The 10,193-nt window shown below is 34.3% G+C and overlaps 2 protein-coding genes across 2 annotated transcripts; both read right to left on the reverse strand.

Moving 5' to 3' along the window:
• Nucleotides 1–1,951: 1,951 nt before the first annotated feature.
• LOC127118292 (16 kDa phloem protein 1) lies at nt 1,952–3,352 on the reverse strand. Its single transcript, XM_051048464.1, has 5 exons — nt 3,002–3,352; nt 2,840–2,905; nt 2,617–2,755; nt 2,354–2,489; nt 1,952–2,221 (listed from the first exon to the last, which is right to left on the reverse strand). The coding sequence occupies exons 1-5, from the start codon at nt 3,066–3,068 to the stop codon at nt 2,168–2,170; spliced, it is 462 nt and encodes a 153-aa protein (XP_050904421.1). The 5' UTR covers nt 3,069–3,352; the 3' UTR covers nt 1,952–2,167.
• Nucleotides 3,353–5,873: 2,521 nt separating this feature from the next.
• Nucleotides 5,874–9,807, reverse strand: LOC127118293 (serine/arginine-rich SC35-like splicing factor SCL30). The gene is made up of 8 exons (XM_051048465.1): nt 9,640–9,807; nt 9,248–9,515; nt 7,942–8,109; nt 7,762–7,802; nt 6,684–6,762; nt 6,411–6,608; nt 6,195–6,319; nt 5,874–6,110 (listed from the first exon to the last, which is right to left on the reverse strand). Exons 2-7 carry the CDS (start codon nt 9,499–9,501, stop codon nt 6,196–6,198), a joined length of 864 nt encoding a protein of 287 aa, XP_050904422.1. The 5' UTR covers nt 9,502–9,515; nt 9,640–9,807; the 3' UTR covers nt 5,874–6,110; nt 6,195.
• Nucleotides 9,808–10,193: the final 386 nt, after the last annotated feature.

Genomic DNA, 10,193 nt, shown 5'->3' on the forward strand with positions numbered 1-10,193 from the left:
TGCATCAAAGAAGATATACAAATGAAATACTCAAAATATTGGAGACGGAAGACTGCAATGCGACTTCGACACCTGTTGAACCAAGATTGCAACTGTCAAAAAACTCATATGAAGATGATGTCGATCCAACACAATACATAAGACTTATTGGATCATAAAGAAACCTTTATCACACAAGGCATGATCTAGCATACAGTGTAGGTATGGTGAGTAGATTCATGCAGAAGCCAAAGGTATCATATCTAGCAGCGACGAAGAGAATACTAAAGTATCTCAAAGGAACTCTCGACTATGGAATTTTATTTCCTACATCTAATGAAGGAAAATAATGCAAGATATTGGGTTACACCGACTCAAGTTGGTGTAGTGATGCTTAGGATAGAAAATCCATGATTGGATATGTGTTTATGTTAGGAGGTGCACCGGTTGCTAGGAGATCAAGAAAAGAACCAGTAGTAGCATTATCGTCATTTGAAGCAGAGTACTTAACTTCTTCCCTTTGTGCATGTCAAGCAATATGGATGATGAATTTGGTCAAAGAAATTACATGGAAGAATCATTGAACAATTGCCATGAAGATCGACAACATGTCTGCTATCAATCTGGCAAAGAATCTGATAGCACATGGAAGAAGCAAACACGTCAAAATGAGGTTCTATTATCTTCGAGAGCAAGTAGCAAATGGGAAGCTGAACTTGGAACACTGTAGAACTGAGAATCAGATTGTAGACATCTTAACGAAAGGTGTGCAGGTCGAAGTGTTCAAAAGACTAAGAATAATGATGAATGTAGATAGCTTAGACACAATGAATTAGGTGGTGTGTTTAGAATATAATTATTTGTGTCAAAGCACCATTTCAACAGAGTATGTTGTTGTCGAAATACTATGTGTGTAGAAATTGTATAGCTTTCAAAATGTCGAAGAAATGTATCTCGACAGAAATTTAGACTTAGCTTTATTTTGTGTTTTTAGCTGAGTTAGGCTAGTTGAAGATTGCTTGGCGTGCAAGCAATCACATTCTATAAATATGGAGGTAATCGATCATTGTAATAATACAGTTGCATAGAGAAAAGATTTTTAAAAAACTTCAATTTGAAGGCAGAGAGAAACTCGTCAGAAATATTCACCTTCTTCCCCTTTTCTCTCAAACCCTAATTTCTCTTTTCTTCCCCAATTCATCTTTTCTTTTCTTCTTTAATAATCATTGCACAGTGGAATCATCTTGCAACCAATGTGTGGTTGATTCACTCGAGTGAAGAGTGAAGAACAAGAGATAAAATCAATCAGAAGAATTGATTTTTATTTGTCAAGATTGATTAGGAATTCTCCAAGTTTTGAGTGCAATTTCAACAAAAACATGTCCAAAACAAAAAAGAATGATAGTTATCCCTTCACACCAGATTCCGTTAATGAAAATTAGTCGAAAGGACAGACGAATGATTTTTGAAAGATATATCCTCAAAAGAAAATCAATATATTTAGAGACACAAAAACTATATTTAACCTTTAAAAAATAATGATTTTACTAATTTAATGTTATTTTTATTATAATAAATACAAAGTAAAGAGAACTTGGATGCATTAATTAGAAGTTACAAACAAAAACTAAAGGTGGCAAATTTTTAGATAAATATTCTTTTAGTAATGTGACAATAGTAGGGAGAGAGACTAAATGATACTACTTGCATAAATTTGCACAAGTTGTTTCAAAGAAACTCTTATGATACTTATATTATATATGTGTATGCTTATTTAGTTTATATTTTGAATCTACCTAGTAATCATTGGTAGATAGATGATTACAAAGTTTGAAAATGGCCCATTACTATAGAAATACCATCACATAGTTGATTTCAAAGTAGATAGATGATTCCAATGTTTTAACCATTTCATTCCATTAAACCAATGTTAACAAACTTAGATCATAAAACACAATTTCAGACTCAATCATAAATCCAAAACTTCAATAATGCTCATATGATTAATTCATTTCATGATTACACATTGTATGAAGAAACTCATTAAAAACAATCTCAATTAAATTTCAAGTGCTTTCATCATTTCTATACACATTAATTCAAATGTATACAGAAAGTACTAAGTTGTCTTCATCTTCATCTTCATCTTCATCTTCCATTCCAAATCCTACCTCAGATGCACAATGAACTAATACTCACTATCCTTCCATCCTCCGTATTCGCCGTCAGTACTATCCTCTTCCTGTTATGATTTCCCAGAACAAAATATATCATTGTGCAATCAAAACTAGCATGCTTTTCATATTTTGCAATTGCTTGCATCACAAGAAACATGAGTACTTTCAAGCTATTAACAAGAAAATGATCTGTTTACCTTTCTAGTGAAATTTATACCAACTTCAATCTCACCGCAATAAGAATTGTCCGCTCGAACGACACTATACTTGCGAGGACGAAGTATAGCCGATCCTTTCTCAACTCCTTCCGCTAATAAATCTTTTACATAGATTCTGAACACAGTAAAAAAGTTACACTGTCAATAATCAGAATAAGAAATAAAAAGTACTAATCATTTTTGTCTTTTCTGTTACCCTTATGGATATCAGAAAATAGAAATCTGGTATGTTAAAGTCTTACATGGCCTGGCCGACAAAATCATCGGCAGTAAAAACATCTCTGTCCATGATTTTAAGGTTGAGCTTGTATTGGTCACCTGATCCGGGGTATTCTACTCTGAATACAAATTTCTCATTCCATTCAAGATTGCTACCTCCCTCTGCATCATTGGATTTGAAACTAGTAAAAATCTATCTCAGGTGATATGAATTTGAGAGAGAGAGAATGAGGGAAAAGGACTAACCATGAACAACGTTGCTCTTTTTCTCTTGATTTTTGTATTGTAACATGACATACGGATCCATGCGAGCTATCAATTGTTGGAATGAATCAGAAAAACATACAAGAATTGAATATAATCTGAAAAAAAAATGTTATAAATCTGAGGAACGTTAATTGAATATACCAAAGATATCAGATTCTTGGAGACCCTTTGCTTTGAGAAGATGAACCTCCATGAATCCAATTGTCATATCTCTGATGTGGTGATAACTTTTTCCTCGAGGGTGGAGATGAAATGAAATGAATTAGAGTCTTGTTTGGTTTGATTTTGTTGAACGAAGAAAAGTTGAATGTGAATAAATATACATGAGGGTTTGATTGTGTAACTAGAAGATATGACAAAGCAAGCGTAAAAACGAGTGAATCTGAAACAGAAAGTGTTTATAACAAAAAACAAATGCAAAAAAAGAAATTCTTGTTAAGCTGGCCACGTTTGTTACAAAGTCTTGAATGTTATTCCTCGTTTTCCATTTTCCTGTTACCTTCCGAACAATTAAAATTGTTTTTATAAAAAAAAATTGTCCCTTTAACTTGTGCAACAATCACTTTCTATATTTGAATTGTCCCTTTATTATTACCTTAGGTCGTATTTATAAAAAAAAATTGTTTTTTAAAATTTATTTAATAATTAAATTTTATTGGACTATAGGAAGATTTATAGTATTATACTCGATAGGATGGTGGACAATTAAAAATCAACACAATAAATGAAGTAAAAAAGAGAATGTTGTGTTGGATATATAATAAAATCATACATAATAAAATAAATGAAAATATTATAGAAATGTTACAATAAAACCTATAATAGAGAAGATAATAAAAAAAACAAATTTAGATGATTTGGACATGTTGGAAATTTAGATTCTATGATAAAGAAAATATATGAGATGGAAAGAAGCTATAAGAGAAATTATAAAAATCTTTAGATTATGTGGTAAAAGGAAAATAGATGGAATTTTTTTTTAAAATAACCATGTTTTCGAAATAAAATACGATAATAACCGGGTTTTCAAAAAATTTCCCAAAATAACCACGTTTTTTAAGGGATGCGCCGGAGGAGTTGGCGCATCCCTTAAAAAATTTTGGAGCCCTAAAGGGAGGCGCCAAAGGGGTAGGCGCCCTAGTTAAAGCCCCCATAAGGGAGGCGCCCCTAGGGTTGGCGCCCTTGTGTGCCCCTTAAGGGAGGCGCCCCTAGGGTTGGCGCCCTTGTGTGCCCCTTAAGGGAGGCGCCCCTAGGGTTGGCGCCTGTGTGTGTGCCCTAGGATTTTTTTTAGGTGCCTTTTGTGTGTTTTTTAAGGTGCCCCTTCTGTTTGTCTTGTGTGTCTGATTTATCGCCTCTATAAATACGATCACCTCGTATACAAATTTTCAGTCAAATTCATCTCTCAGTTTATATTTTCACTCAAACTCATCTTCTAGTCTAGTGCAACCACCATTTTTAATTTTCTTTGTTTTAACAATGTCTAGATATATTCAAAAACGAAATGTTGATGTAATATTTTCTGCCGTTGCGGCTCCGATACAGGTTTGACTTTGGAACACAGATACTTTTGAACGTCTTAATCGGACGTTGTATAGTTGGTTAGAGGGAGAAATTGGAGAGGGTGAACGGATTAGAAGAATACAATGGCTTGTGTCCACATTCAACCAAAGCGGAGAAGTGCATGAATGGGTGGATATTAAGACCGACCATTACGGAAGCGCCGTTGGCCACAGCCCCTCCGGATATTGGGAGCAAATGATGACACATCTTTCGAATACCGCCGGAACCTCTGCCGGACCTTCCAACCAGTCATCGCTCGATCAGGTCAGCACCCAAAGACCACAAACACCTCAAGAAAATCGTGGGAGACCTCGGAGACAACCTAACGCACCGGGATGTGGAACCGGGGGACGTTATAATCGGGCGGGTCATTAGGGTTTTGGTCATTCTAATGTAATCATTTATTATATATTTAATGAAGTCATTTTATTTTTATTTTTATTTATTACGTATTAAATAATTAATATTAAATAATTAATATGAAATATTAAAAAAAAATTATAAATAATTATAATTAAAAAAAAAAAATAGAAAAGTGGGAGGCTAAGGCGCCAACCCTAGGGGTGCCTCCCTTAGTGGGAGGCTAAGGCGCCAACCCTAGGGGAACCTCCCTTAAGGGGCACACAAGGGCGCCAACCCTAGGGGCGCCTCCCTTAAGGGGCACACAAGGGCGCCAACCCTAGGGGCGCCTCCCTTAAGGGACACACAAGGGCGCCAACCCTAGAGGCGCCTCCCTTATGAGGACTTTAACTAGGGCGCCTACCCCTTTGGCGCCTCCCTTTAGGGCTCCAAAATTTTTTAAGGGATGCGCTAACTCCTCCGGCGCATCTCTTAAAAAACATGGTTATTTTGAAAAAAAAATTGAAAACCCGGTTATTATCGTATTTTATTTCGAAAACATGGTTATTTTAAAAAAAAAATTCAAATAGATGAGATGGAGAGAAGCTACCGGAGAAGTTATAAAAATCTTTAGATTACGTGGTAAAAAGAATAGAGGTGATAGAGAAAAGACAAACAATTAAAAGAAAAAAAAACCTTTAAAAAAATGATAAAAATGTTACTAAAAAGATTTAAATTAATTATTAGAATAGAAGCATGAATAAAACATTATAACGTAAATTGATTGCTATTTGTTATGATCTCTTGAACATTACCACAAAACTTATTTTCATTATCTCATCAGATGGTTAAATTTCTTCTTAAACTTTGGCAACATTTCTTTCAAAAAAAAAGTATTATCACTGTAATAACTTCCATCAATTATGTGTGAACAATATTTATCATTTATAAGAAAGTATTTTTTAAAATTATTTTATTTAGTTAGTAAAATAAGTTAAAATACATAATACTCGAAAACTTTAAATAACTAGAGCCAGACAAAGAAATGCCGACAAATTTTCAAATTCTAATTCCTAAAACAATAGCATAACCTATAATGAACACCTAAAACAAATGAAAAATAAAAGTACATTCTTAAAAACCCCATCATTCTGGTTAAAGATTTACCACATAAAAGTTCAGAAGTTCAAAAGGCCCCACGCCAGTAAATAAGCTTAAAGATTATACATTCATCCATCGTAATACACAAACTTTTAAGCAGTCTACAAGTTTTTATAAATAAATATTCAGGTAAATTGAAGGAAATGTACATGACACAAGTAGCACATTGCCAACAAACCTCAAGTGCAACCTGCAAATAAAAACCATCAGAACAGATTCAAAACAGAGGAGGAACTGATATCCTAATAAATAAAACCTTGATATCAAATTTTACCTCATCTTCCACGTCTAGGTGACAATTCAGCAGACCTTGATCTAGATCCAGGGGGTGATCTTGATGTTCTTTGTCCGGATGACTTCCACTGACCTCGATCAGCCTCAGATTTGTACATAGATTTCCTGTAAACAGAATAAAGTATAAACATATAACCCAAGAGAGCAGAACCTTGTACTTTCAAGTAAAGAATCTGCAGAAAATAGATGGACTCACTCTGCATATCCATTGCTTTGATCCTGATCAGCACCATTGTCAAAAGCTGGAGAATACGACCTGCGTTTATGATCCCCATCTCGCTCCACAGGAGGACTTCTGGGAGGGCTTCTAGGTGATCTAGGTCGTTCTACATGCCTTCTAGGGGAAACAGAGTAGTCACCTTGACGTCTTGGGGGAGGAGAGAAGGACCTTGACCTGGCATATATCAATTCAAAACCATGACTTTATGCTTCAGTTATCTATAAAATGAAGTTATTAAAAGAAACTTGCCTTGATCGATACCGATTTCTAGACCCAGAGTGATAAGGAGGTGATCTTGATCTGGAAATTGAGCGAGATCGAGAACGCCCTGATAATTTGACATGATTATAAACTTTTAAGTAACAACTCTATATATGAACAATTCTTTAAATATATAAATATATGAAACATCCAGGAACTAAGTTATTAATTTCACATTTAACAAGATGAATGAAAATTGTTTCTCTAGCATGTCCTCAAGCAAGGCTACCTAAGAGTTAGTAAAGCAGCAACATAAACCGATGAGTCATGACTTGCAAAAATTAGCTAAAAGAGCATTGTGAAAAATTAGATGTCTCAAACATACACCTAGACAAATTACGAGTATTTGTATTTGTATCCCCATCACAACAATCACAAAACCAGTCTTGCAGTCCTTATTATATATCTCTAGTAAATCTAGTATGGTTCAGTTAGTTAACTAAAATCATTTAATTATTTAACTTTAAGAAACATAGAAAGGCTTCATATAGCACCAGCAAACCTAATTTCTAACAATTAATATCTGGAGTATAAATATTATAATTATGATAACAATTTCAAGGATAGAGTCAGGAAAAGTACAGCAAAAATATTCCCCACTCATGAAATACACGGATATGCTATTATTATATTATAAAAAACAAATATACCACTGTTTCTATACATCAGGATAAATACAAAAAGTAAAGCTCAAATGAAACAATTCTATTTCCGACTAAAATAAGCCGTGATGGTAAATACTCTAGAAAAACATATTTAGCCTAATTATGAGGACAGTATAAGGACACTGCAGTAAAAATTTCTTGAGTAACAAAGAAATTACTATCAAAGTATCAATTCATTCAGATAAAGCCTCCATATCACATACTATCATCCTATTGTCAAATTTACCGCAGAAGAACAAAAGTTCAAATGTAGCTGAAGAACAATATATGCATTACAAGTGCAGCTGGAACAAATTTCATGTCTATCACAGAAAACATGCTTGAGCACAGCTATAGATAGTATTAGGTGTGCTCAGTATAGACTTCTAGAAGTTATTACAATTTTTAAAAAGTAATAATACCATGGTAGGAAGACCTTTGCCCCCCATAGCTCCCTGGTCCTCTGTAAAATACAAAACCATGCCAATATATAAAGAGACTTTTTATGGCAGATGACATTTAAATGGGACAAAGTATAGCTAAAATCAGGTCCATAATCTGTTGCATAGGGGCAGACAAAGCAGATAAAACAAAAGAAATACCTGGGCCTACCAGTCCTATGCCTCATTTCCTCTGGTCTTTTTCTTGTCTCTGCAGCCACAACTACAGATATTTCCCTTCCAGCAAAAATTTGTCTGTCCATATGGTACTGCGCCTCAGAGGCATCATATGAATCCACAAACTGAACGAATGCAAAGCCTCGAGGTTCTCTGTACGGGAAAAAACAGAGCTTCATTCTAACACTTCAAGAAAAATATTGGCAGAGACAGACTGTAGAAATGCTGATTAGGCAGACTTTGCATACCACAGCAACCACCTCAAATCACATTACATAGTATATCTTTCTTTAGACAACCTATTAATGGGTCTTTGAGACATGTACACAGAAGTGGACGATGAATTACTAAACCCTCTAAAATCCAAAGCTTAGTTGTGAACCGGGCCTTTTCTTTACATTCAAGTAGTAAAGTGACTTGCAAAATTCTTCAACATTCTTGTTCTATTAATAAGCACTTGAATTCAAAGCTCCTTACAACCACAAACTAAAAAAAACCTCCTCACAAAGTCTTCAATAGGACAACCAACCAACTTGCATGAAACTCGTATTCATTGAGTTGCGTAATTATATAGATTCTCTATCTTGGTATTAACATACTTGGAAACCAACATGTTAAAGAGTGAGTAGTTCTCTTCAAATGTGGGGCTTGGGCTTGTTTTAACTTCAATTTCAAACCAACATACCCCCTGACAAACCAGTCAAAATTAATTCATAAAGCAAAAATTTAAAATACTTATACACCTAAAAACAAATTTAAATACAGTCTAGGTCCCTTATATTTTCAAATTCGCAATTTTGGTCCTTTAATATCACTTTTCACTTATTTGGTGTCCTTGTATATCATCTTTAACAGTTTTAGTCCCTGCACTATCAGACTTTAGTTCTTCAATTTAGAGGATTTTGGGTGTTTTTGGTCCCTAACATGACTATTGAGGGACCAAAAGTTCCAAAAAAACTCAATACTGAGAAACTAAAAGCAGAACTAAAGAATTGCAGAAACTAAATCTGCAACCAATAATGTGTTTCGGGGAGACCAAATTCATGCAAAAGAAAGTAGTGAACCAAAACCGCAAATTTAAGAAAATAGGGCGACCAAAACTACATTTTTTTAATCCTGATATTTTATTCCCAAATCAGGGCAGATTAGACCACCCCAACCCATCACACTTTGATATCCTGAAACAATAAACAAGCTCACACCAATCACAGAAAAACAGACATAACAACAACAACATGCAACAAAACACAAAATGATAACTACGCAGTGTTGATCACAGAGGTTAGCTCACCCAGAGTAATAATCCTTCGGTATGTAAACATCACGAACAGGTCCAAATCGTTCAAAAGGAGCTCGAAGTTCCTCAGCTCTACAATCTAAAGGAATATTCCTCACCAAAAGGCTTCCATTGTTGCTTTCCCTGCGCCTACCTCCACCTCCACCTCCACCTCCTCCTCCACCACCACCGTAACCTCTTCTACTAGGTCCCCTTCCGCCGTATCCTCTCCGTGGAGGACTGTAGTAACCTGGACTGTTCCTCCGCATTTTTTACCCTAACCCTAATATCAACATTCAGAAACAATTATTCCAAATTACCTTAAATTGGAATGTGTTTGATATTGTTTGAAGCTAATGAAAGATTGAAATCATGAAAAAGTTGATGAGAATTGAGAAAGTTCTTACCTTGATTGAATGAATAGAGAGGGAAAAAAAAGTTCCCAAAAAGTTCCTAGAATTGAAAGCGTTGAGAACGTGGTTGTTTCTTCGTCGGAGCGAGATCAACCTATTTTAAACCCTAGACTACTTTTCGAGAGCCCAACCCAAACGCACCGTTTTATAAGTACATGAATAAATATTTAAAAACTCACACTAACTTGTGCCATAAGAAATTCTAATGATTACAAAGATATAAATTTACAATCTAAACCCATATTTCTCATGTTAAACTAATTTTTAAATTTTTACTTTGTACCAAACATGTTAATGACACAACTTAATATTTTTCATATTTTTTTTCTTCAATTATTAGTAGATAAGGTAGTTTATAAGGTTGTATTCAATTAGTATTTTAAAAATTTTAAATTTTTTAATGATTAAAAAGTCTTTTAATATTTGATTAATAATATTATTTAATTGAAATAAATCATGTGAAATTCAGTTAAAATAATATGTGTAAGAACAAAAATTGTGATACAACAAATTCCTTGATTTTGATGATAACAAAGGATGAAACCAAA

The sequence above is a fragment of the Lathyrus oleraceus genome, chromosome 2 (genome assembly GCF_024323335.1).
Source record: "Lathyrus oleraceus cultivar Zhongwan6 chromosome 2, CAAS_Psat_ZW6_1.0, whole genome shotgun sequence".
NCBI classification, from domain to species: domain Eukaryota; kingdom Viridiplantae; phylum Streptophyta; class Magnoliopsida; order Fabales; family Fabaceae; genus Lathyrus; species Lathyrus oleraceus.

Coding starts and splice junctions, on each gene's coding strand:
- LOC127118292 (XM_051048464.1), bottom strand. CDS start 3,068: ATGACAATTGGATTCATGGAGGTTCATCTTCTCAAAGCAAAGGGTCTC. Junction 2,906..3,001: donor CCAAGAATCTGATATCTTTG/GTATATTCAATT, acceptor AACAATTGATAG/CTCGCATGGATCCGTATGTC. Junction 2,756..2,839: donor AAAGAGCAACGTTGTTCATG/GTTAGTCCTTTT, acceptor CCAATGATGCAG/AGGGAGGTAGCAATCTTGAA.
- LOC127118293 (XM_051048465.1), bottom strand. CDS start 9,501: ATGCGGAGGAACAGTCCAGGTTACTACAGTCCTCCACGGAGAGGATAC. Junction 8,110..9,247: donor CCGAAGGATTATTACTCTGG/GTGAGCTAACCT, acceptor TTTCCCGTACAG/AGAACCTCGAGGCTTTGCAT. Junction 6,320..6,410: donor CAAAGCAATGGATATGCAGA/GTGAGTCCATCT, acceptor TTCTGTTTACAG/GAAATCTATGTACAAATCTG.